Raw genomic sequence first — 27,654 nt, forward strand, 5'->3', positions numbered from 1 at the left:
TGACTTCACTTTAACATGCATCACGGACCAAGCACTGACCTGCAACTCACAGGACTCAAATCATCTCCTCCTGCAGCCCCGTGCCAGACGCCACAGGACAACACTACAGGTTCTGCATCCGTGTCCTGATAGGTCAGAGGTGTTTTAGTGGCACTACGGGGACTTACACAATATCAGGCATATAATTTTAATGCTGTGGCTTATTGGCTCTAACCTGCACTGAGACGTGGCAATGATAAAACAATTGAAGTAAAAAAACAAAAGCAGATATGGATATAGATTATTTATTACTGCTTTCTGACCATTATGAATCTCCGATTCTAACACTTCATGCATTGACGACGTCTTCTCGTGTTGTGTGACTGTCTTCTTAAAGTATGGTTGAGCAACATTTGTCATCTGTGTACAACTAGCCAGCTTGCTGGGTTGCTTCCCACATAAGTCTGGGCTTGGATTACAAGGCTGTGGCACAGGAACAGAGGGGTTGAGGGGAACCTTCTGCCACTGGGATTCTGGGGAAGAGGACTGTGTGTGTGTGTGTGTGTGTATAATGTTGAGGAACAGACAGCAGGAGACCACAGAGACGACACACTGTGAGCCTAAAGCTGATTAAATCACACTGGGAATAAAACAGATTAATGAAGACAGCACCAAGTAAAAATCTTCAAGTTCAGATACAGTTACTGCATATTTAGAGAGTCAACAACACCTCTTTATGCATGCACAGATCCACATAAATCTATGCATATTTACAAATGTAAATGCTTATGTGTATCCCCACCTCTCTTTTACTCTGTTGCGTGCGCACACACACACACACACACACACACACACACACAGATTCATCTGATGACGAGAAAGGAACATCTACAAGGAGAGGGAGGGCCGTGCTAATGGGTGACAATAGACTCATCACACAGAATTAACACAATCAGTGCAGCCATCCAATGCCCTGTGTGGGCTGCTGTCTATTTCAAATCAGATAAAATGAGCTCTTGATTAAAACTGAGAAATGTGTTAACAGCAATTTGAGATTGTTCCCAATTACTTCACTTTGTCTTTTATTTAACTCTCGAACCCGATCCAGTCTTCCAAACATAATGCACCTAGCGGTGATCTGCAAGCACTGCTCTTTAGGAACATGCAGTCAGAGTGTATGATTCATGATCAACACAGGCCTTACAAATGTCAGTGTGACATTAGCACTAATATAAATGACTCATGTTGGGAGATGTGAAAAACAAATTAAAAAACAATAACAGAGTCTACTGCATGTCGATGTTGGATCTCGAGCTGCCAATTGTTTCAGTAAACTCCTCTCCTCACGAGCTGCTACTTAATTCTCAGTTAGTCAGTTTCAACCTGCAATTAAGAGTGTTCAGTATCTCCAGGCAGAGACCTTGAATAGACATGTGATTATTACTGTCACATTCAACGCACTATTCCCCTCCATCTCAGAGACAGCTGCTCATAAAGTTGAAGAACAATGCAAAGTGAGACTTGTCACTAAGGCCATTCTGAGATTGGATAAACTGCTGAACAATGAGGGGGAGGGCACACATGTGTGTGTGTGACTCACACAGGCTCTGTGTGTCTTGCAGTGAGGGCCCTGAAGCTAATGGACAGTGTCATTGTGACTCAGCCCTATAAATGGAAAACCTCCCGAAGTTTCCAAGCTAGAGGAAATAAAACTCACTCAAGGCCTTTGAGCTGCTGATGAGCCCATGCATTCAAGGTCCCAATTAAGAGCGCTCTGATTGGCTCCCGAGTTAAAGGTGATTAAACCTTCAGGTTGTGCACTTTGACCTGAAATAACATAATAATACATGACTAGCCTAAAATGAGAGGGTTGAGAAAGCGCTTTGGGTAACCTTGAACAGAATACCTTTGCGCTGGGCTTGCGCCTTACAATAATAATAATAATAACCGATGATTCAGTGATGGATGGGGAATGCTTAATTCAATTTATCACCTGGTGTCCCGCAAAAGGCGATAAGTGCATTTAGAGGGCGCAGAGGTCATGGCGTGCCGATGCTGGTAGGAGCGGATTTCCGCCAAGGCGCACTTAACGATTGCATAACGAGGTGCGCCTCGGAGTTTCTCCTGTACTTAACTCGTCCTTCATTTCAGGGCCACAACTTGCGCATTGCAAGAGTGAGCGACAAGCATGAGCTGCAGCTCCGATGCTTGTCTGCGCGGAATGTCATCTGAAGGGTACGGAGAAGAACCGACGTTCCCGACATCACTGTCATCACAGTGTTGTGCCATCTGGCTCCCAGATGGACACGCAAAAAGCGTGGCACTGAATAATTATCGTGTTTTCCCGTCACGCACTGAATAACCACCGGAGTCAAACACGACTGATGCATTCTCCCGTTGGTGCAGTGCTGCAGCACGCCAGTGTTTTCAGCGGAGTGCACCCCAGAACCACAAAAGCACCAGAGGTTGTAGGTGATAAATGGAGCACAACTAGCAACAACACTGCGTGTTAATGCAGCGACATTTAGCGTGAATTAATCATCACTGTGTTGGGGATGAATCTCTGCTTTTCCAAACCTCACGCCACTCCTCCTCCCCCCAGACAACGTGACACTGTAAGTGGAAGATCTAGTGAGAGCCGGTGCACCGTACGCCGCATCTTCTTACCTGAGTGGCTTTGTGGAATTGCTTTTTCAGCCCCGCTACAGACATGTTCGCTAAATCGAGGTTCTAGCTGGGAATACGAAGTGCTGCTGCAGGTGTGAGCAGGGAATCTCGCTCCTAATTGAATCTGGTGATCTTGCAGCCGTGGCTAACTCCCGTCTACACTGGTCTTCACCAGAGGGATCTCCTGCGAGAAGGGGGGTGTACTAAAGCCCTTATCAGGCTATTGGATGTCAAACCCACATGTCTTAAACGGCTCTGACGTCGAAGCCTGCTCAGTTTAAAGCGGCCGCCTCCTCACTACAGCTGAACTCTAAAAAGGGGGCTGAGGTATTTCTAATCTAAGCTCGTTTAGCAGAAAGGACGCGAGACTAACGTGATGCGATACCAAGAAAATGGATGACATTACTCTTTATGTCTCAATGATTGGAGAGGATCTAGGTAGTAGAGCTACATGGGTTGGTGAGGGGCACTGTGCCCAAATGTGATGTGTGAACGGTTCCCGTGGGAGACAGGGAAGAAAGAAAGAAGTATGACCTTTACACCTCTGCGTTTCAGCATCTCCAGCACCCTGGACAGCGCCCATCTCTCAAGGGAGAGAGCCGTCCCACCCCGGACAACCAGACTACAGCAAACCAATAATTACTATTATCTCCCTTAAGAAAGTCTCTAAGTGTCACAGAGCCATAATGAATGGTTACACTGCAGGTTCGGCTGCAATACTGACTATTAATTGAGAAAAAGCAATGTACCATACTAATATGCGTGTACCTACACAAGCTTTCAGAGCGCAGAGGAGACTATAGCAGTGAGGCAAACACGAGAAAGAAATTTAAAAAAGCAACATTAAAACCATCTTACCTATACAACATTTAGCAGAACTCTATTTTATTAACCACTCGCAGAACAGACAATGTTAGACTTTTAAAGTCATTTTGTGTGTTTATATTTGTCTTGTTTTTATTTTTAAGGTATTTTTTTTAACATAAATTCTCAGAAAAAATCCAGAAATCAGAAAAAAAGTCAGTTCCCAACTATCCAAATCATATCACTTCTGTACTTCTTACTCAGTGTATTAAATGCAGCCTACTCGTGCGTCATGGCGCAAAAACTGTTTTGGCATCGACTCACACAGAAAATTAAATGGAGTGCAGAAATTCACTGTCACGTTCCATCACACCTATAAGACTTAGCTAGTAACTTGCGCACACTCAGTGTTATGGTGTAAAAAAATATCTGAAGTTTTCACACACACACACACACACGCTTACGCGTGAGTCCATCACCTCTCAGAGCCAGACTCAGTCCATTAATCATTGCATCCATTAAAACAATGAAAAGTCAGCTCAAAAATGCAGGACCAATGCGAGCAGTCAACAAACAAGTCACCTGCACACATTTGTCAGCTCAGCGGCACCCCCTACGGCGCCAGATGGCTAGTCTACTGTCTGCTGGCCACTTGGGCAGACAGTCAGAGACGCATCCCATATGGCCGAGGTTAGAGTATTTGAATAAGGCTCGGAGCGACGATCACAAAATTGGCCATGAAATCGTAAATGTGGCCATATCTGCGGCCGTGACGCACTTAAATGAAACGAATCCTAAGCGCGCAGTCGAGAAAATGAACTCTAAAAGGCGCAATCATCTTACAAACTACATAAACGCAAGCATTCAAATGTATAACTTGTTTCCGAAAACAAAGCACAACCGGCGAAATGCAAACGACAGGTGGTAAGTTATACTGTGTCCATTTGTCTGTGGTGGGAGGAGTGCTTCTCAGCAGCAGGGCGCTTAGTGGGTGTAAGAAGTGCAGAAGCGCTGGCAACACCAAAGTAACTACCGAAGGTCTCTACGATCAGACCACAGTATGTGCAGGGAGACCAGGCAATACGTTCATAGGCCGCTTTACATTTTAGAGTGCAAATATAGAGCAATATTTCTATTTTCTTATGTAAAATATGATCACCTCACACAGTGGACGCATTCGCGCTTTAATGCGAATGTAGTAAACGGAGAGGACTTTTAAGTATTCTGGCTGAATTACAAACTGTAATCTTCACCACAGTTTCTTTATTATTATTTTTTCTTTATGTATACTCTAGTAATAACCAGACATTACACCACAGAACATCAGAACTGGTGAAAATGAGCAGCATTTGCTGTGTTAGTGGCGCCATCATGTGGTGAATCCCCGAACACGGGTTTAGAAGCGGGTTTATTCATTTATGTTTATTATTTCTGTTTCTGTTACTAAAATAACAAAAGGCCCAAAAAAGTAGTGATTTTAATTTAGTGACATAACTTAATCTTGAAATGGTGTCACTGTGAACAGTCACTGAAGTGGAAGGCCAAGGCCAAGCTCACAAAAAAACAGTGACAATGGGTCTGTCACGACAATTTCTTGAATGTTATAATTTAAAAGTTGATACTAACTTTTTTTTTTGAGGGGGGGGGGGGGGGGGGGGGGGGGGGGGTGAAAAGTCGGTTTTGTTTGTCCACAGTCCAGATTATAAAACTGCTCTGCTTCCACCTAGTGGTAAAAGATGATGCAGCACCGCTGAACCGCATGAGAAACACAGACCTTGCAATAGGCCACATATTATTACAATAAATGATAGTGGCCTCAGAGATTTGTGCTGTCTGTCTGTCTGTCTGTCTGCTGCAGTAGATTAAATGATGTGAATGTTGTGCTATCCTCAGTTTTCCTGCTCGCTGGCCTTCTGCAGGCAGCTCTTATAAACTGCTTGGTTCCTCAGCTGCTTCAGGTGACCCTCTGTCTTACCTCATGAGACATTAAGTCTCAGCTGTACTTTTCACACAGACGCTGATCTGAACTCAGGTGTTTGTCTCATCTACAGTCATCATAAAAATAAATCACACACTCTTTCAATTCTAAGATTTTACAAATGAAAAGATAATAAAACAGCCTCTGGAATTATTTAAATACCTCACACGAACAACTACACATGGCCTATTACACTGTATCTATAGTTATTTAACCAAAACTAATCCAAACTGCAGAAGCAGGTGTGTGAAAAACTAAGTACACCACATTATTCAAGAGCTTGCAGAATCACCTTTAGTAGCAATATCTTGGAGTAATTGTTTTCCCTATGACTTTCTCAGTCTCCTACATTGATGTGGAGGAATTTTGGCGCGCTCTTCTTTACAGCGTTGCATCAACTGAGGTTTGCGGGCATTTGTTTATGCACATCTGTCTTAAGGTCCCGTCACTGCATTTCTTTTGGTTTAAATAAGCTGTGTTTGCTTTTCATTAAATGTGCGCTGTACTTAATGGCATCTCCACTTTGGTCTCATCTGTCCAAAGGACATCGTTCCACAAGTGTTGCGATTTGTTAAGGGGCAAGTATGTGCTTGTGCCATACTTGTTTGGTCTTCTCCTGATTGCACTGTCATGAACTTTAATATTAAACATGCTTACTGGGGCCTGAAGCGTCTGAGATGTCACTCTTGGATTTTTTGCAGTTTCTCTGAGCACTGCTCGGTCTGATCTAGAAGTGAATTTGCTGAGACGTCCACATCCTGGGAAGATTGGGACTTTGTGTTAACACACATCAGATTGCTCCAGACCAGACACCTGTCAACACATCTTATAGAGGTGCTCACACTTGCTTATGATCAGTTAATCAGATGCATATGGTTAACAGTAGCTGGCTGCAACTTACCATTTCAATTCCTATTGAAGCAATAAGCGCGTACTTATTTATCTATTTATTGCTTCTAATTTTGGCTTGGTTATTGTTGAATAAATATTGAAACGATATATTACGTCATGTATTTTGCACATGATTTTTTTATGTCTTGATGCACAAAAAACTTTGATTTGAAAGATGGTGTAGTTTCTTCTTCACAACGACTGCACACCAGTAAAAAAATGAATATACAGTGGTGGGCAAGAGTACACGGACTCTTTAGAAATTTCCACATCAAGTGATCATAACCTGTGATCACATAAACACACACACACGAGAATGAGTTTTGGCAGAGAAAGCCTTAAATGAGCTGTAGCTGGTATCAGATCCGCAGCACATTCACCGATTCAGGAAGAATTTTTGATAGTTCTTACTTTCAACTTCAGCTCAGCCACATTATATGAGATTTTCTTCAGTGTTTGGGATCCTTTTCATGCTACATCATTCAACCTCTTCTGAGCTTCAGCTAGCGAACACTAACCCAGTTATTACCTTGTCACTGATGGTGAGCAGGATATGCCCAGAAGCTGCAAAACAGCTCCAAATGCTGATACTACCCCAACTTTAACCTGTAACGCGTAGTGTAACAATGAGTGATACTGTAAAAAGAATAAAAATGGCACATGTTCTGTAGAAAATATAATACAAATCATATATTTGGTTTGCTCTAGGCTTTTTTACACTATAAGCAGTGCTCACTCAGGCCACCTCTGCAGCTGGCTTCAATCGTTGCTTGTAGAGTCTCACAGCTTTTAGTTTGTTCTACAACAAATGGGATGCAGCTCAGTTTTAACTACGTTGACTGTGCCGGCGTTTGACTCGGGCAGTCAAGGATATTCTACCTCTTTACCCTTAAAAATTCTTTTTTAAGGTTCTGTTTGGGATTGTTGTCCTCCTAAATAATGAATTGTCATCCAGTGAGTTTTGACACATTTGGCTGAATCTGAGCACACAGTAAGCTCCTCTACAGTACTGCATAAAGCCTGTTACTTCCATCCACAGTGAAATCATCAATAAATGCCAGCGTGCCAGTTTCACTGGCAGCCATAACTGAAGCAACCTGTTTGATAGATGGGGTGGTGCTCTGGGTCATGAGCTTTTTTCTCTCCACATTTCTCCATCAATTTGTAGAGTTTGACTTTTGTTTCATCTGTCCTTAGAACTGTGTAGCAGAAGTCTGTGGGCTTCTTTTTGGATGTTTTGGAGAACTGCTGAGAAAGCTTCCTTATAAAAAAATAAACAGCTGCCCAAAAACATACAGTAGTGTCAGACTCTTGATAACTTTGCGATCAGCACATTATGTGTTAAATGTGCAACACAGTTCTTTCAGTTATGATGCTAACTTATGAAATTAAAGCGAAAACCTTCCACTCTAAAACAGCCTAAAACTTAAACCTAAAGGTCAAAGTATAATGAAATCAACAGACCATGTCTTTCATCAAAGGCAGAGATGCAATCCCAAGCTCACCAACTGGATACTCTTCATTCCTCATGCGAGTCAAAGACAGATTTGATTTAAATGAAAAGTCATTTGTGATAAGGAGTCTGTAAAAGGAAACAACTTTGCTTCATTGCATTGAAAATCAGCTGCTCTGCTTAAAAAACGAAGTGTATTCTTTAGCATATATGACAAGCTTATGAATGTAAATACAGCATTTCGATCCAAAAGTTAGATACATGAGGAGATTCTAGTTTCCTTATTAATGACTTTATTAAGAAAACCAAATATTTGAGGGGAAAACCAAGAAGAATGTGTTTTTTACAATGATCGCTGTAGCTCATAAACCAGGTATATGTTCAGAAAACATACAGCCTGCACCCTGGATGATTAAACTTCCACGAGCGTCACTTTGCATGAGCTGAAGAACTGATTCACCTTTCCATGACTTGGAAAGAATTTGCATATAGTTGGCTATCGTCCAGCGCACTGTGCTATAACACGCCTTGAAATGCTTCAGCAATAAACCAAGCAGAACAGGCACCGCAGTTTGACTTTTCAGGAGGGCTGACGCTATGTTGGATCAATCAGAGGGAGAACTGACAGAGCTATGTCGTGATTGGTGTTTAGGGTAGTTTAGTTAATGCAGTAGAGTTGATCCAACGTAGCACCAGCCTTTTAAAAATAGGGCTAATCCTATCTGCCATAACGTGTAATGATCTTTGTGAGTTCTGGGTTAGAAATGGGAATGGGTTAATAAAAGTCTTTAAACTCCACAGAAGAGTTCTCGAAGCATATTTAAAGGCAGAATAGGAAAAAACACACACATATAGGTACAAAATAAATAGACACATGCTAGTAGGTGCTAAACATATACAATCATGACTGAGAAAGGCACAGGAGACAAAGTGAGCAAACCAGACAGACTCAGGTGCCAATGTGTAAAAATAAGTTTTAGTTTTAAAAGACTCAGTGTGGATAGTATTCCATCATCATAACATACCTGGCTGAGACTATCAGTTCTCCTCCGAGCAAAGTCCTACTTCCCTCACCAGATGGTTTGTCAGAACCTCTTTAAAGCCAAATAGCAGGCCTCACTTATCACCACCTATCGCCTCTGTGTGGTGACTGAAAAGTGAAATCACAGGCACAAGGGGCTTTTGCTCAGCGCCTGTGCTCACAGACCAGATAGTCTATGAAGTCGATGAAGATCGTCAAAATCTTGGAGAGGAAGATTTGTTCCTTTGCTTTGATCAAGAGAAGGTGCCTCTACCATCTGATCAGGTAACCTTTCTGTGGCATTTTTTTTTTTTTTTGTGGTAATATCCAAGACCATCTGAACTGATTTCCTCGGGATCTTTAAAATTTACTTAGTATTTACTTACCACGGTCTTTTACTCAGAAAAATGCATTTTAATGCTCAGGAATGTGCTGCTTTATATTCATTGTCTGCATCTGTAAAACTAAACAGACTGTGAATCACATTCCCCAGCTTGTTTCTTTTTACCTCTGAGGCAATGAACCACAAGAAACTTTTTTTTTTATATTAATCGTTAAAACATTAGCAAATGGTTGTGTTTATATTTCATCATAAATAAAGCCCTTAAGAAAGATTCAATGTATCCTTTATGAACCTGTATGTGTGTGTGTGTGTGTGCAGGTGTTAATAAGAAAAACAAAAAATGGACTGACTTCTACAGCAGACCAGGGGTCATTTGTCACAAATATGCCAGTCATGCCACCAGAGACAAACAGCTAACATAAGCCAGGCTGTAGTCATGTGTTTGTGGGTCTCATAAGGTCCTCCAATCCCCACGTCATCTCGCTCCACTCAAACATGCTAATATACCTGTGCTCTGCTCTAATTGGTCCCAGTGATGCTCGCCCTGCTCCACCTGTGTTCATGGGAAGCCTCCAGTCAGTCCTGCAGTCAGGCCCCCGCCACTGCATGCGAGTGCGCAGAGCTAATATTATGCAAACAAACACTTTGTTGTTTGGCACTTCGTGCACCGACCCGCCACTGTGGAAGAAAGGGAGAAAGTAAGTAAAGGGAAATAGAGAAAGGAACAAGGGGTGTATGAGTAGGGGTGGTGGTGGTGCTAGAATTCATTAGTGTGATTACCTGAGGTGTGCTACTTTACAGGGGGTAATCTGCCAGCCTGCTTCATACCCTCCAAACTTCAGCCAGTCCGCTAATGAGCGCTTGGAAAAGTTAGTCAAGGTGGAGAGGTGCTTTGAGGGGCTGTACACCTTAGACTAAGGTGTTATTATATATGCTGGAGCAGAAAACAAAGGATGGATGCCTATTTTGTAACAGAGGATAAATGAAGACTGGTAATGTTTTGATACACGTGGAAAAATGGCGTAACAAACAGTGGGCTGACTGAAGAGGTAGAAACCTCAGGACAAAAAACTGGCACGTTTAAAGGTGGAAATGTCTGACAAATTAGACATATAGTACACTTTGATATGAAATATCAAGAATATTTTCAACGTCATTTGAGGCAACATCCCACACTAATCAAAAGGACACCAGAGGGTTCAGGGAATCTCACTGAAGAGCCACTTCTCTCTGAGGTATGTTCGAGGACAGCGGCTTCGGTCCTGTGCTGTAAGAGTAGGTGGATTAGAGATGGGATCAACCCCTGTCTCATTCCCCTCCTTTTTCCTCTCTCTTTTTTCACGGCAGAAGCTTTGGCCATGGCTTTAGAGAGACAGCTGCCGTGAACAAAGCTCAGGACAGTCCACTGGGGACAGAGAAAGTGCGAGTGTCAAAGAACAATAAAAGTGCTGGAAGAGCTCGGCTACGGTGGAGCAGCCAAATGACGGGGAGGGAGAAATACCACAAAAAAAAAATACAGGATATACAGTATATACACTACATATTAGATAGATGGATTCTGTAACTTTCCCCTTCCTCTCACCCTGTGGCTCTGCTTCATCACACAGCATCAAAACATAGCTTTATTCCCAGGAGTGGCTTGCCTTTTTATCTGCTCCCTAGCTTCCCACGGCGGGCCGCATCCACCCATAATCTGCTGCTGTTTCATGTCTGGAGCACAGAAGAGAAGGATAAGGGACTTGTTCAAGTGAAGATCAATGAGGCTGTACACACAGCACACGTGCATCAGGACACACTGAGAATTTTTTCCTTTTTCTTCTTTGTAAGGTGCCATATGATGCAACATTAAAAGAACATTATATATGGATATATGACAAGCCTAGTCTGAGAGTTTTAACAGAAATTACTATTAGGCTGAGATGTGGCGCGATTTGTGTCATACGCCCTGTAAACCCCATCTACCTTTTTATTAGTGAACTATCTCTCTGTGGATCAAACACGGAGGACTAACACAATGAACAACTGTAAACATGCTGCATTATACATTTGTTGAAAACACATTTGGCTGTATGTCACAAGCACCTTGTTATTTTAGACTGTGCCAAGCGCCTGTGCCGGCAAAAATCAAAGCAGTCTGATGTATTGGCAGCAATAGCTGGGGTGTGAAACTGTGTCAGCGAAGTAAAGGAAATCACCAGAGGCTATTTTCTGTTCGCTCCACAGCTGGCTGACGAGATCGGCAAGGACTAATTGTGTATCAGATGGAGGCAGAAGAAATTCTCAGTTTGCACGTTACTTTTCTTTGTACTTAGGTCTACCCGCCTTCCCACCCAAGTGGCACAGACTCACCAGACAAAGGGAACTTAAAAGTACCAGAAAGAAAGCCCTGGGACAAACAACACACATGCACAGAAATCCTCGATGAACCCCAAAGCCAACCTGTAACCCTAACCCTCCTCTATCCCTCCAGGAACGATCTCCTGTAGGAAATCAGTGGAAAGAAAATATACATGAAAGTTGGATTTAAAAAGAGCAGGGAGGGAAAGAGATAAAGATAGAGTGAAAATGACACCGCGATTGTGTTGGAATGAATAAAAGGGGAAGGGAGAAAAACTTTGCATTTGGAACTACTGATCAAAGTAATTCCCACAGGAAACCTCTCTTAATGAGAGCTGTACAAGAAAAGAAGGGTGGAAGACAAGGAGAGAGTGAAAGAGAAGAAGAGTATGGCACACCATTCCTACACAGAGGAGGGAGAAAGAAAAGGGGAGATGAATCATACACAGCGCCTAGTGGAAGAAATGAGCGTGTGTGTGTGTGTGCGCATTGGATGGGGGGTGGTGGTGGTTATTTGAAGGGTGTTTTCAAGATCATTTTAACATCTTCACTGAGGGAGCGTCAGAGGCAAGGCCAGGTTAATTAAACCCGAGGGAGTACCAGCTGAGGGGGCCCGCATTTGAATATGTCACAGAAATAGTGCGAGTGCGTCAGCCGAGGCCGGATGGCGGGTTTCGGTGAGCAAATATGTTGACTGTGCATTACACGCTACGAGGAAAAGAGAGAAATAGAGACAGACAGTGGAGGGGTAGGGCGGGGCCATGCAAGAGGGGGTCTCTGTGATGTTTTGCTTTTCTTTACCCACGGTGCCACCGGATTTCTCTGAGTTATTAATGTTTGTCATTAGCCGCATTACGCTGGAGGACAGTGACAGGAAAAGAGAGTGAAGAAATTTATATGGGACAAATATTGACAATAGCCTGCCCATGGGTATTGGAGAAGAAGAAAAGATGCAAACTATGTTAATGAATGGTAATTAACCACTAGGGTTTGTCTCTCCTGGATCCCAGCTAAATTGGTCCCCGAGTTGCAGCTAGAGACAGTCCTGGCCTAATCCTTTATTATAAAAAGATAAAGGAAAACGACATCATTAGCATATATTTGAGAAGGAGGTGGGGGGTTGGTGGGGGGGATTAAAAAGTGGAATTATTTCTTTTTAATTCTTGAACGGAGGATCCTTCGTGCCACTGTTTATTACACATAATAAAAAGAAAGGAGGAAAGTGGTTATTCAAAAAAAAGGGAAAAAAAGAAGCAATTTCAAAGGAGGCGTGTGGGTCTCCTGAGTGGGATGCAAACTCAAGGACAGAGACCTGGATCGTGGTTTAATATTCAAAATGAATAATAAGAGAGGGAGGACAAGGGAAACAGATAAAAGGAAATGGAGGTAGCTGTGTCAAGGATGGAACCACGCCTCTTGTGCACCACGGCTCTGTGTGTGTGCGTGTGTGTGCTCATCCCGACCCTTACTAATGATGTCAGCAGCAGGGGCCACTTGTTACAGACAGGAACCATGCCAACAGGCAGCTGTCAATCATAAGAGAGGTGCGAGAACCCCGCAGTCCAGCAGAGCATCCTCAGTCACCATCACACTCTGACTGACAGTCCTTTGAACTGCCAGAACAAGCAAAGTACGAGAGCACAGCAAAGCAAACGACAGCGACCATCGCAAAAAGGCAGTCTTTAGAAGTTAAAAGGGCTTTTATTTTGGAAATTAAGTAAATGTTTATTAAACAAAATGGTAAAAAAAATCAAGCAATACTTAACATAATTACATAACAAAATAAAAGATTAGAAGCTTTAACAATCTCCTTCAGAAATAAATACTCGCAGTGCATTTCATAAATGGAACAGATGAGGCTTCAATCACTGAACTGGATCTGAGGGTAATACACTCTGGAGCTCCTTGCAGTGAATATTCTGCTCTCTCTTGCTTTGGACTTTCCTAAAGTGTCGACTAGGCATGCGTAGGTCAAGTCCCTGCAACCTAAAAGTTCTTGAGGTGCCAAATAAATTAGAGGGAAAGGGGTAAAAGAAAGTTTCAAAAAGTGTAATTTAAACATTAGAGTAAGCATTTGCCTTATCACCCCAGGTCTGCGTTGAGAGCGGAGGAGAGTGGCTGCACTGTAAATTAGCTTGGCAGTAAAGGGCCCTGTCTGATAGACATAGTGCAGTGAGTGCTAACACAGATGTCGAGGGCTCATTTACAAAAGCTGGGGTGCTGCGTTGAGCCAGTGGCCCAGAGTGAGTCGACAGCGCTTTTCTCACAAATATTGGTTCTGCTGCCCCGGCCCAGCTTGGCTCAGCCCGGCTCCCACCGAGTAGGAGCTGAGGAGGGAGAGAAGAAGGGAGGGAGGAAAAGAAGAGGATGACAGTTTTCCCAGCCTCAGCCCAGGGAGTCAGGCTTTTTCGCTGACTGGTGTTGCGAGCGTGGCCAGCTCTTCTGTCAGCACTTTCCTCTCCTTCATCTTCACGCGCACAGCCTCCATTAGCTGGCCGGCAGAGGGGATCTGCAGGGGAGGGGAAGCACAGAAAAAAGGGTGTGGGGGTGGCGGTAGAAGGGGAAGAGAAAATGAGGAAAACACGCACAAAAGCATGAGTATTAAAAAATAAAATCAGATTTTTTCATATATCTATCCAGCTATGTATATATATATATATATATATATATATATATATATATATATATATATATATATATATATATATATATATATATATATATTTTTTTTTTTTTTTTTACACCTGGCAGCCTGTTTGCTGTTTTATGAAATGAGAGAAGCCAAAACGGGGCCTCAGGATTTGTGAAACTTCTCAGGGAACAGCCACTTTGAGATAAAGTAAATCACAAAGCAGCCTACACAGCAGTAGCCCAACTCCACAGCTCACTTTTATTAAACTTCCATTTTTGACCAGTGAGAATGCACGATACCTGAGTATTAGGCAAAAGTTCATGTTTTTTTCAAGCCAGCTGTAAAAAACATTCACATGTCAACTTAAACAGCTCTGCCGTTTTTTCCCGTCCACACCAGCAGAGGTATGGTATCCCAACATTGATCCTGAACATTTTCCCCAATACATGACTGTCCACTGTGGACAGGAAAAACTTCATGGAAATATATATATTTTTTAACATAATACTACAATAAACAATAAACAAACAATAAAACCACACGTTAAAAATCAGTATATCTACACGTTTGAGTGACAGAAAGTGCCTAATTGTGAGACGAACCAGTATTGGTTTAATTTTTGGAATGTCATTTTTCCTCGAACAGTCAGGGCAGATGGTCGCCCCTCCCTGAGCCTGGTTCTGCCGGAGGTTTCTTTCTGTTAAAAGGGAGTTTTTCCAACCCACTGTTGCCAATCGCTTGCTCAAAGGGGGTCTGATTGTATGATTGTTGAGGTTCTCTCTGTATTACTGTAGGATCGTTACCTAACAATATAAAGCCCCTTGAGGTGACTGTTGTTGTGATTTGGTGCTACATTAAAAAAAATGAACAGGATTAATGTTTCTTGTGAGTAGTGAAACAATAAATCTATCCTGTAACTGTAAAAAAAACGCCACCCACAGTCTTGTTTTCAAAGAGACAATACATTTTCCCAGAAGCTTAACTTTATCCCTTTTTTCCTTATTTTGCCTCTAGGCATAATTAGCACCAATGGTAAAAATTTAAAGTATTGCTTTTTGTGTGCGTCACTGGATTGAATCTATATCAGGAAGAGGAAAGGATGAGAGCTGATGCTGACTAATTCATATATGTGAAAACAAAGAATTGGCAGGTTCCTCCTCAGAGTACTGGGTAATTTTGTTTTTCTTCCTCATTGACCGGAGGATTTGATTTGAATGTGCACCGGCTCACCCATACATATTCCCCTTAAGTTATGCAATGCTTTTTATAGGCACATTTTGTAAGCAAGGGAAGCATGATATTTCCCTGACCAATTTACCAAGTCCCATAGCATAAAGTGAGAAGGGGACAGGACAGATGTGAACAGCAATACCAGGGATTCTTTGACTTATTTCATAAAAGAGAATGTGAAAACAAGAGCCCTCGAACTACACACAGAAGCAGAAAGTGTATCGAAGAAAAAACTGTAAAATATGATCTTGATTAAGCAAACAGTAACAGAGAAACCTCCAGGTTTAAAAAATGAAGTTGAGGTTGTTCTGAGCACCACTTGAGGCTGGTGCCAAAGTGAAGCTCCATTGATTCCCATGTTAAACCCTTATTTGTTTATTTTTTCTCTCGGTTACAACTCTATGGACTGTATGTCAGCACTCAGGCTCCTTATAAATGTGTGTGAGTGCTGACATAGGTAGTTGTAGTTGCTAGCTGTCTGATAGGTCACATCTACTAATTCATTCAAAAACTGGGCTTCTTTACTTTCTTAAGAGCTAAAGAGTAAAGTGACTGGACTTCTTTAAGTTTGCAGAAGACCTTTCACCTCTTATCCATGAAGCTTTTTCAGTTCTAAAACCTAAAGGTGGAGAGCATTTAACTAATCCGTAGTGGGGGCTGTCCCTTAGGAGGTGGTTGGTGACCCACTATTAATCATGAGCCACAGTGTGAAAAAAGACATGGGTCATTACCACCAGAGGTTTTGGGTGAAACAACTTTGACACCTTCTTTTTTTTTTTTTTTTTTAAATTGAGGTCACCTGACACAGGTGAGTGGGGGTTAAGGTACTTGATTCAGGATGTCAAGACTGCATTGTAGGTGGCTGACAGCTGGTGTCGTAAGTCACCACCTCTGTTGAATGATGTTCATTACATCGATTACATCATTACATCACTGACATCGATGGCCTCAGTGACCTTTATCCAGTATGTGCAGATGTACAGCTGAGTTTTGTCCTGTCAAGGTGGCTCTATGTTGTGCCATGTCACTGTGCTTGCAGTGTTGTGCTTTTTGGAGGATTTTAAAGTAATAATACAACAAATTTAATAGCAATATCTGTGCTTCAGTGTTGAGTTACAGTCTAGTACTTTATTTGTGTGTTACTTTGGGCTAATGTTCAGGTGTCTGTGTTGCAAGTATACAGTATAAGGATAGAATTTGCTAGCTAAGCCTGTCAGTATTAGCTGATAGCTCCCACCCACTGATCCATATGTGGTCACCAAGATGGTGACAGTTTGCAGATGATGCTGGGATTAAAAATGGTACTAAAACGTAGTTTAAAACTTTTAGTACTCAGTTTCAAATACAGCTGGAGAGTGCGCATTAGAAACTCAAATATACACACACACGCAGTTCTCCTGCCCCTTGACACCTTCTCTTCTTCATTAAAGGTAAAAGAATCAGGGAACACAAGGCCGTATGTGCCAGGAAGTATGTGAGAAAGTGTGTGTGAGTGTGCACTTGTGCACGCGTGCACTGGGGAGTCAGTTCCAGCAGCACTGGATGCTTCAAACACACAGCATAACTCCTCAGAGAACCACTACACTGAAGTAACTGCTGAGACATCTCCCTCTGCCTCTGTCCTCCAGAGAGAGCTCACTCTCTCTGTTTCACACACACACACTCACACACACGCACATTTCTTAATAAGCTAATTGCACTTAGAGCCACTAACTATGCAAACAAACGCACTAAAATAGAGACACAGCCACAACACGGGGCTCTGTGGGATAGCAAAGTGGGAGACTGGATCATTAAAAGTCCCGATGTGGGAATATGAGTAAACAACACTAACAGGTAAACATGATCTAGATAAACCTAACATTAAGTGAGATTTAGGCCTAAAAAAGATGCTGAATGTATGCAACAAACTCAATGTGCTTTCAATTCCTTCATTTTAAAAACTTATTTTTGGCAGTCCTTTTCTCAGACAGGAACAAAAAGGAAAACAAAGGACACCGTGAACCTTTCTGCCACTCATCACATGTATCACCCCTTAAAACAAGGCATTACCCATTTGAACTCATGAGAAATTCAAGGAACAGATTCTGTATAAACACTAGTAGGTACACAAAAACCATCAACAGGATTATAAAGCTTTTTGAGTGTTAATGCAATGAAGTGTGTGTGTGTGTGTATTGTGCAAATTTGTCTCTTAGCTGATATTCAATTTCAATGAAAATGCCTTAAATTTGATTGTTTCTTACACTAGCAGATTCTGACACAAGAAAACACAAGTGCTCACAAATGGGACAAGCAGCACTATCATTCTCTTTCATCTGACTGCCACATTAGCTCGGGACTGATACCCTGCAGGATGGTTGGAGGTAAGCTGTGATGCAGCTGCTCTGGCTGGATCCCCTGGGCTGCTTAAGGCGGTGTTAAGAACTGGCACTAATGTTATGCTACAGTTGATTTAGCTGGGCCCCTGTCCCCTTTGGCGGAGCTAGCAAGCACCAGCAACACAACGGCTGTTTTGCAAGAGGCCCTGTCCCCTTTGGCAACACTAAAATAGCTACTGTAGCATTAAGCCATGCTAACTTGCATCCATTACTATTCAACAGGCCCTGCAGAGCCGACCTTTTGTCTAGGTATGATTTCATGAACATGTTTCAGGAGTGAACTGACGTGCAAAGCCACTGACACTGACAAGTTTGTGTGGGTATACGTGTGTGAGTGTGTGTGGACAAGGACAGGGGCTGCAAGCAAAAGGTGTTTTTATGAGCCAATTAAATGACACTGCTATGCTATAGCCTGGGGCACACCTCAAGGCAACAAGCAGCTCAAAGTTTCCGCACTCCAGCGACGCTGGTCTGGTAGTGGCATTACACAAAAACTTTTTTTAAAAATAAAAGATCAATCATTCCACCTCTTTTGTCTTCTCCCTCGGAATGGGTTAACACAATTATTTCCAAGGGCCCAATTTGGTTTCAGAGATTGTGTCAGATGGCTGGATATCTAAATGAATAGAAATGTGGAGGGAAACGAGGCTTACAGAGCCTAAAAAGAAATACAAGAGGACCTTAGCAAGGAGGGTTCTTAGTTATTCACGAGCTATTGTCAATGTAACTGCAATAGTCATGTATATTTAATAATGTAGATGTTGCCACTGAACTCCAGTACTCTGCTATACAAACAACATTTAGGTCCTTGAAAAATCTTCAAGGAGTTTGCACATTGGCAGCTGTAAAAACCAAAACTTTCATTCAGTTTGTACGTTTATACATAATAAAGCCAGTGTACACTACTGATATGAGCCGAGTGTTAAATAAATAAATAAATAAATAAAGGAGTGCTATGATAGGCTTTCTTGGGGTGTGAAGGGAAACCTGCTGTACATCTTTGTCTCTGGCTAGTGAGTCATCTCCAATCTAGGCCACTAGTCAAGGTAAGGGAGAAGTAGTTACAGTAGTTTTATAACAGAGGGGGGGTGGAAACAGCTCTTTGATCTCTGATCTTCTCACTTTTGTTTGAAAATCAAATTTATCAAACGGGGGAATAACAACAACAACAACATGATAAATAGATTAAAAAAAGCACAAAGGCACCGTACTTGCATTTGATTATCTCCAATAATGAATATGTCACATTTGCAAAGAGGGGCTCAGGTAAGAAAATCACTAAAGCACCGACGAGCCTATTCTCTTGCTCTCCTTCGTAATTACCTACCCCAGCAGCATAGCAGATCCCTCGCTTTTCTCCCCTTTAGGCCACTGGAGACTGATATGAAAGGGAATTGGACACTTGGGGCCACAAATACTGTAATTAAAAATCTCTCCTTTTCTTGATACGTTGTTTGCAAACATCATTTCAGAGCGCAACATGCATTTGTTAGGGATCTGACCTAAATACACCCTAGATTAAACACAGGAAAGCACCCGGTCTTTGTTTCAGGTTCATATTCATTAGGTGTGAAAATTAGGTGATTCAGGCATGATTGGGGTATAAATATAGAAAGGTGATATCCATACAAAAGAGATGCAACCTTTAGGTGGAATTCAGAAACCCAGAACATGCTATGTAACAGTTATGGCTCATCGGTCAAGGTAATGCACTGGGAAGGAGTTGCAGTCAGGAAAAGTGGCTGTGCTGGCAGCAAGCTGTCACAAAATAAAAAGCTGCTAAGACTTACCAGCTTCTAGTGTGGGTTCAGAGGGAATGCAACGCATCTAGCCATCAGTTCAGTGTAGATAATTTTTCTATATTAACTTAAAAGTTTCTGATTACGCTTTTACGTATTTTCTTTAATACATACACCATTACCGATTGTGGACTCATTATTATTCAATAATGAGATAAAATAATTGCTGTGAATCCTTATCTAAAGAGATTATTTCTACAATTGGCTTTGTGTGATGTCATTGAGAGTGTATATCTTTAATATGGTAATCTCAGGTACACATCTCTGGTGTGTACCTGAGATGACCAGCAGCAGTCAAACAGAGCTGGCTTAAAGGAGAGTTGTCCTAATAGGAGAAGAACTAAAATACCTTCTTTCAGACAGAGGATAAACTGTAAATAATGCAAGCTACTGGGGTACAGTTAGAAATGAGCAGAACAACTGCCCCGTTAGTCTACTGTGCCCATTAGCAGACTAAATCGCCCTTGGATACAATCAGTAACTTTTAAAGCACCAAAAAGGCTTCAAGAAATCTTTTTTCACCTTGCCCCTCAACTTTAACTAAAATTGAGTACTTAAGTGGGCTGGACCAGTGAAACTACATGACAAACATGCAAACTTACAGAAAACGTTCTGGCATTTCATTGTCCAGACCGTCCCACAATTATAAAATATAACATTTTTATTCATTCAAAGAAAAGTTCATTTTTTCTGCGAACCCACTGTAAAAGTTATGAAAATGCATTTAAAAGTTCTACATCTATGTACTCTTTGTTGAGTCATCATGGGGCAAGATGGGAGTCTTTAACCAGGCAGATTCTGGCCTCTGGACCTTCTGTTCAACACCCCTGCTCTGTTATCTGGACAAGAGTAGCAGCCATCTGCAAATTAAACCTAGCGGACGCCCTCGACCAAGGCATCCCATGCCACAAAATTCCCGGCACGCAGTTTTGTGCTGATGTTAATGCCGGAAGAATTGTGGAACTGTGCAGTTACTGAATGAGATTGAGATGTTATTGAAAATGACCCATTCTTTCACAAATGTGTCGTAACTGTATGGCTACTTGCTCGGTAACACGTGAACTGAAAGATTAAGAGATGTGGCCCAATACTTGTTGTTCATGTAGTGCAAATTCAACAGCTTTAATCACCCAACCCATTAATGGCTAAGGAACATCAGCAAGAAGCTGCATCTGCAGTTTCTTTTTATCTGAAACGCAGGCTGAATAGGCCAGAAAACTCACAGAGCACTCTGATACTAACAACAATAATATTAGTCTCCTCCTGGGAACCCCTTCACTGTTTCAGTGACGCATTTACAGTACAAAGTCTCAACTCAAGTCCCCTCCACACACATACAAACATACTTACAGGGACCAAAAAGAGTGTCTGATTTAATTAGCTCAGTCATTAATTGGAGCTTAATTAGAGCCACTTTCCTTCAGAGAGAAGTGTGGGACTCAGGGCTGTTCCTTGTCATTACAGAGGCATAATGAGCCACACAACACAACACAATGCTCCTCACTCTCACAGCACCACCAACAACAGAAAAGTTTCAGAGTGCATGGAAACAGAACCACAGATATTTTTAAAACCAAGGGTTAATGATGTAACGCCTCATAGAAATACCAATATAGTGTGAAGCCTTTATAAGAAATGACATGAAAAAAGTGCTATTTAACACTATTTACCACTGTAGAAATGGGCTACAGGAAACCCTCCCTAAAGTTTGATACAGGTTTGAAATTACAGGAATTATTTCAGCCTTAGAGACCATCCATAAACGCCTTTGATGTTTTATAACAAGTCCAGTCCTGATTGGTCTGGCTTGTCTCTACCACTGTCTTAATGTAATGTTCACCTGCTTGTTATAGCTCGGAGGCTGATAAGAAGTGATGCTTGTACGTCTCCCTTGGGTGTGATTGTGAGGTAAATATTAGCAGGCCCTCAGCGCCACCCCATACCAGTAAACCAAACCACTGTCCTCTCATAAAGAAATCAACAGAGTCAATGACTTTTTAAATGTTATTATGCTGTCATGAGGCTTCAGATAGGTGTGTGTGTATACAAAATGAGTCTGAAAAATGATCTGGAGGGAACGTGTGTGCTCGCGTGCATGTGCACACGCTTGCATGCACATGCTGCTCCTGTTCATTATTGGCCAGCAGCAGAAGGCAGTCATTTCCCTGTCTTCATAAAGACTTGGTCCATTAAATTCTACCTCCAGTCAATAATTAGGACTCCACAAATAAACCAAAGGCAATTAAATCAATGCTTCCCCGGGCCGGTACCTGGACCCCATGGCCCACATGGACACTCCATCTTCACCGCTGGCCTTATTCATGGTAGGTTGAGGTGGAGCCATATAGCACACCCCCTGGCCTGCTCATGATTATTAGACAGCATCGTCCCTTGATTCTGGCTATGGAGCGCCGCTTACGGTGGCTCTCTACTGAGAGGCGCAGGGTTTGATTTCATTAACTCACCAGTGGAGGTGAGAGACGAGAAAATGAACGCAATGTTTCATTTTGTTTTGAGTGGACATGTGGGGCAGGGGTGAGGGGGCTCCAGAAATCTATGGCACTTCTATGGCATGAAGGGAGCAGTAACCTCAACACATACACCATCACATATCATCAGGTCTGCAACACAGAGTTTGTTAGCGTACTGCCCACGCCTCTCTTTCTTGTTACGTTGACATGTGGCAGTGCATGACAGTGATTGTAAACAATGGCCCACACACAGACAAAGACGCACACATAGATACCTATCTTCGTATCCACACAGACACACACACACACACACACACACACACACACACACACACAGAATGAGTGATGGGTTTGCCATTGACAGGGCCACTGAGATAATAAAGTGCTGTCCCACTGGCAGCTCCATTAAGCACTGACAGTGACAAGATGAGGCTGTCGTGAGTGTGGTGCACACACGAATATACACACACACACACACACATACACACAGATGGACATATCCTCATCCTCTTCTGGTGACAGCCAGCCAGTTAAGGACATGGATCTCTCTCATCTTTCCTTTCACTGGGTCTATTTCTGTCTCTGTGTCTTTTTATTCGAGGAAGTGTGTATGAGTACTGCTCCGGGTAAGATCATATCGCTATTAGGGGAGTGTGTTATTAGTATCACAGACAGGGTGACAGCCCAGGCCATTCCACTTCACAGATGTTCTGCTTGGTGAGCCTTTCATAAGCTGTGACAGAGAGTCGAGAAACCAAGGGGGTACTTTACTGGAGTTCTTGAAGTGTATGCACTCACTAGAAAATGTTGGCTTCTCGGCAGCAGCCTTCACTTAGCGTAGGCCTGATATCACAGCGGTCTTAAACACATAAATTAAGAGATCTGCTTATGAAAAACCCCTGATCTGTTGGCATGCAAGATGTCCCACCAGCCGCCCAAAAAAATATAGAAATATGAAAGAGAAAGGCAAAGACAGAGCCTGGTGTCCACTTGATATGACAATATGCTTTTAAAAACCAGACAGCGAGAAGAAACCACATGATCGAGCCGAGAAGAAAAAAAAAAAAAAAAAAAAAAAAAAAAAATGAACAAACAAAGAGCAAAAAAAAAAAAACAGAACAAGATGGACTTGAAAGGGGATAGAAAAAGTCTGTTTCAGTGAAGGGGGATGACTGCGGTGGTCCCAGTGGTCCCCACAGGGACCTGGGGGCGAGTCTCAGCCTTGTCATACTCCGCTTTTCTCCTCCTCCACTCTGCACACCAACTCCAGCCCCCCCCCACCATCCCTGTTCTGCCCACGGAAAACGTCGATAGCAGGCTGCCGGTGCCGAGGTCTCTGGTGGACACTAGCTCATTCTCCCGGCATCGACAGGCCCGCCAAATCAATATTTAGTTCCCCACTAACAAGCTGCCTCGGGGTCTGAGCCAGAGAGAGAGAGAGAGAGAGAGAGAGAGAGAGAGAGAGAGAGAGTGTGAAGAATGCGGGACAGTGGAGGATGGCAGAGAGAGAGAACAGGGACTGAGAGCTGTCCAGCTAGAAGGGAAAAACATGGATTCAGTAGAGTGTTGTGTGTGTGTTAGTGTGGGAGGGGGAGAGGAAGGTGGAAAGGTCAGAAGAAGATCTGGGGAACAAGAGAACAGTGTCTGGTGTGTGTCGTGGTGCGGAGGCGACGCATGAGTGCCTGCGGCAGCCGCTGACAAGAACACAGACAAGACACACACACATACTCGACACTCTCAATCATACACATATCACAGCGAGCAGACGTTGACAGCACTCGAGCAAAGCTCCAGCAGAGCACTCACAGATGAGTGGCTGTGTGCACACAAAGACTCCAACACAGCCACAATCTAGTTGCTTTTCTTTGTTTATCTTTTGCATTATTGTCTTTTTTTTTTTCAGAGGCTGAGCAGGATCGTTGGGGTGGGAACAAAATCCTCCACTTACTGTATTTGGTGGCCAATTTTTGTTTTTCAAGCACTGAAGACTGACAAGTAACAACGCCACATTTGGCTAAACCAAACTGTAACGTAGACACCAAAACATCCACTTAATCATAGATAAATAAATAAAATGCCTTAGTCAATAAATAAATAAATAAATAGATTTCTTCATTGTTCAAAAACATATACAGTGCCAGCCAAAAGTTTGGACACACCTGAGGGCCTGGATATCTCTAATTATCTGACACAGCTTTTATTAAAAACAAACAAAAATGAAGCAAAAACTATGATGCACAAATGCACTGAAATGAAACTATTTGAATCTCTTACACAGTGAACATATTACATGTTAAAAAAATACCCTAAGTTTTTATCAAAACTCAAAAATTCTAAACAGAACATCTGTGATGTTTGGAAGAGAGGAATTTTTACAGCAAAATCATCCTGCTCACTCTTTGGGTGTCTTTAAACGAGCATTTGTTGTTTCCTTTTCCTCTCACTGCTGCTGCTGCTGCTGATTCATCCCAAACAACTATATAGTAACAAAGTCAGCTAGGACCAGATATTACATATATTTGATAGAATTTCCTGCTTCAGTATGGCAAAGAAAGCTCAACTTACTGTAGGTCAACAGCAACCTACAGCTCTGTTATCTCATCCAATCCGATCCATCCATGAAACTCACGAACATGGAGACACAGTCCATCCAGCCAGCCATCCAATTCAGGGTGGTGGGGGGCTGGAACCACCATAGGACGAGGGACAGGGTACATCTGGACAGGCCAATAATTTATCACACTGCCAACGCACACACACACCCATTCACACTCACATTCACACCTATGCGCAATTTTGAATCACCAGTTAACCTAACCCCACTGACAAAACAAGCTCTTGCAAATAATAACTAAATAATTACTACTAGTACTACCCTACCTCTTGCCCAGTGTCAGCTGGGATACAGCCCCTTAGTGATCATGAATTAGATAAGGGGTTAAGGAAATGGATTGATAGCTGGCTGGAAAACAAACTTGCTTTGGTTGGGAAAATACATAATTGCCTTTCTGTTGAAATAAATCATGTACTTGTTTGTTATGTTAGACCATATTAGCAAGTACATTTCTGCAATGTCTTTTTAATTCCCTGTGCAACCAATACTGAAAATAGGCCTGCCTGGACTGCAGGTAATGACTTATTCGAACACAGTAGTAACTGTGCAGTAACCACGAATTACTTATATAAAGTAAACAGATTAAAGTGTGACTGGTAATTAAAATCTTAGTGGGACTAAAGCAAGCGTTTGTGTTTTTGCACATTAAAACAAAAATATATTGTTTTGTGACTATTGCACTGCCTGTGCACGAACAACAAGTTATGTGATCATTACTGCAAGTAGGTGAGACTGACCTTCTGCTGAAGAATGTGGTTTACATTGGCCAGCCACTGCTGATCTCTGGGATACTCTGAGCAATCTGCCGTCCCCTGTAAACACAAAAGGAGATTCTCAGCAATGTTTTCTTTTAGAGATCATAGGACAAGGAATCAAAAGTATTGAGCGACAACCTTCATTAAATTGTAGGAATATTTACATTTTGTATAAAAATGTCACGTCAGACATTATTGAGGTATAATGTTTCTACAAAGAAACACGTTTGTTGCCAAAGGACAGAAATGTAGCACCAGTTGCACCAGTTAGGACCTTTAAGAAGCATTGTGGAGACTATTGCAAGGTATCCCAGCATGCCTCTGCATACTACTCATGTGTAAAGACCTAAGAGAGTGGCAGTGCTAATGAACATGGTGAAAAGGAACTACATGGCCATGAGCACGTACTCCTGAGCTTCCTATGCTTCCTCTTCAAATCCAAAGTGGCACCGGACAAGATGTGACGAGACTTGTGCTGGCTTGCAGGGATACAAGAGGAAGAGCAGGAGGAGAAAAGTCTGAGTACGTGTGTGTGTGGGTTTGAAAACGTCCCTGCAGTTACACAATGGCTCTAACAGGTACAAAACTGTTTCATGTGAGTTGGAGTTATCTTAATTCTATGTGTCCACTTTTTACTTCTTCTTTCAATGTAATTACAGTATTAATTAAATAAAGCTTTCATAAATTCAGCTTTATGTACTGTGTACTAATAAAGCACATTGCATTATACAAAGACTAAAGGGAATCTATGCAATTTCAATCGTTTTTCAGTTTTTCTACTTGATAAATGTGTCAAATTACAGAAGTTCTGCTAGCTGACTGCCCAGGCTTTTCTGTATTTATACTTTTTTTTAATCATGTATTTTTTTATTTATTACTTAACTACTTTGGTGTAGTATGAAGGGCTATGGGAGAGGTCTTTATCAACAGGAAAATCTAAAAAACTTGTAAAAATACAGTTAAGTCCAAAAATGTATGTCCTCCTTTATATTTTCCAAAGCCATCAAGGAGGCCGGATTGAAGTCTTTGCTGGGCCGATTCTGGCCCCTGGGTCTTACATTTGACATTATTGCTATAGACAATTAAAATTACAAATATCCTCTAAATTTAGACAAATAAATACAAAAATCTTGAACCATGGAAGATAACAGAAAATCTATCTGTATATTAAAGGATGTTTTCACTGTTGTATTTGCTGGCCCTTTGTTTAATTATGTATTCACGATAATCAAGGCTTTCCTTTAACAAAGCAGCTTGCCTTGTTTTTGTCTTACTGAAAGCACTGGAAGGATATATTTTAGTACTGGACATGTTTCATTTCACTGCACACTTTATCCCACTAACCTTGACATGATGGCAGGGAGCATTCACATACCACAGGATGTATGACAACAGTCTGCAAGTCTGTATCTCTTCCTGTTGATCCCCAGCTGCTTGGTACCCTATATAAGGTCTCTGGTGATAGTGCTTGTTTTGCCTAATTAGTGAATGATGCTTGGGAAACAGAAACCTACATCGAAAGCAAGGTCATAACAAGCGTGTGTGTATGTGTGTTTATATTACTGAGAAAAAGAGGCCTTTTGTGACTGCTGTCTTAAAACATCTCACAACATAGGTGAACACTGTGTGTAAAACGCATGTATGCACTGTGTGAAAGTGTTTGCGTGTAAATGTGTGGGCGCTTGCTGGCCCTTGATAAATACATAACAAAGCACTGACCCTCCATCCAATATCAGGTGCAAAACAAACTGGCCTGGCAATTATAGCTTTATTACATCTGGATCATTAACTCCACAACAAGTTGCCAAGGGAGCGTGGAGCTGCTCAGGCCTTTCTGAGGTTGCACACAGCGAACTGGATAGTGGACAGTAAGAGTGTTGAGGATGACAGCAGTGTGTAAATATGCGTGGAATAAGTGTGTTTCATTTAATTATGTGTAGCGAAGAAGCAAAGAAGTGAATATTGATATTAATTAATAAACGAAAAAACAACATTCCTAAAGATGGGATGCTGTATAAACTGTATGATTTACACGTTACTCAAGCCCCACATATTATATAACAGAATCAGTACAATAACACCTAGACATTTTGCTGATATGCTGATTTTAAAATTGATGTTTAAAGCTCAGGGGATTCCTTGATACATAATGAGCTAAATGCTTTGAATGGGTGACAGATTTATCACTGACTAGATTGGCATTTTCTCATTGAAAACATGCAAAGTCTTCATTCAAGAGCAGTTATATGCTCTCCAAAACTTGTATATAATGTTTAGTAATAATGGGTTCTTTGCAGAT

General features: G+C 42.0%; 2 protein-coding genes across 6 annotated transcripts in view; both read right to left on the reverse strand.

The window, feature by feature from the left end:
- The window catches only part of sh3gl2a (SH3 domain containing GRB2 like 2a, endophilin A1), a 39,177-nt gene extending 36,323 nt beyond the window's left edge, over positions 1-2,854 (reverse strand). For all 3 annotated transcript variants that reach the window (XM_063476149.1, XM_063476148.1, XM_065471060.1), the window contains exon 1: positions 2,647-2,854. In XM_063476149.1, the coding sequence (XP_063332219.1) occupies positions 2,647-2,691 (45 nt within the window). In that variant the 5' untranslated portion in view covers positions 2,692-2,854. The remainder of the gene's footprint in view (positions 1-2,646) is intronic.
- A 10,345-nt stretch (positions 2,855-13,199) lies between these two features.
- Positions 13,200-27,654, reverse strand: part of cntln (centlein, centrosomal protein) — an 87,994-nt gene continuing 73,539 nt past the window's right edge. For all 3 annotated transcript variants that reach the window (XM_063476151.1, XM_063476152.1, XM_063476150.1), the window contains 2 exons: positions 25,338-25,412; positions 13,200-13,982 (listed from right to left, as the gene is read on the reverse strand). In XM_063476151.1, the coding sequence (XP_063332221.1) occupies positions 13,872-13,982; positions 25,338-25,412 (186 nt within the window). In that variant the 3' untranslated portion in view covers positions 13,200-13,871. The remainder of the gene's footprint in view (positions 13,983-25,337; positions 25,413-27,654) is intronic.

Source organism: Pelmatolapia mariae, linkage group LG6 (assembly GCF_036321145.2).
Source record: "Pelmatolapia mariae isolate MD_Pm_ZW linkage group LG6, Pm_UMD_F_2, whole genome shotgun sequence".
NCBI lineage: Eukaryota > Metazoa > Chordata > Actinopteri > Cichliformes > Cichlidae > Pelmatolapia > Pelmatolapia mariae.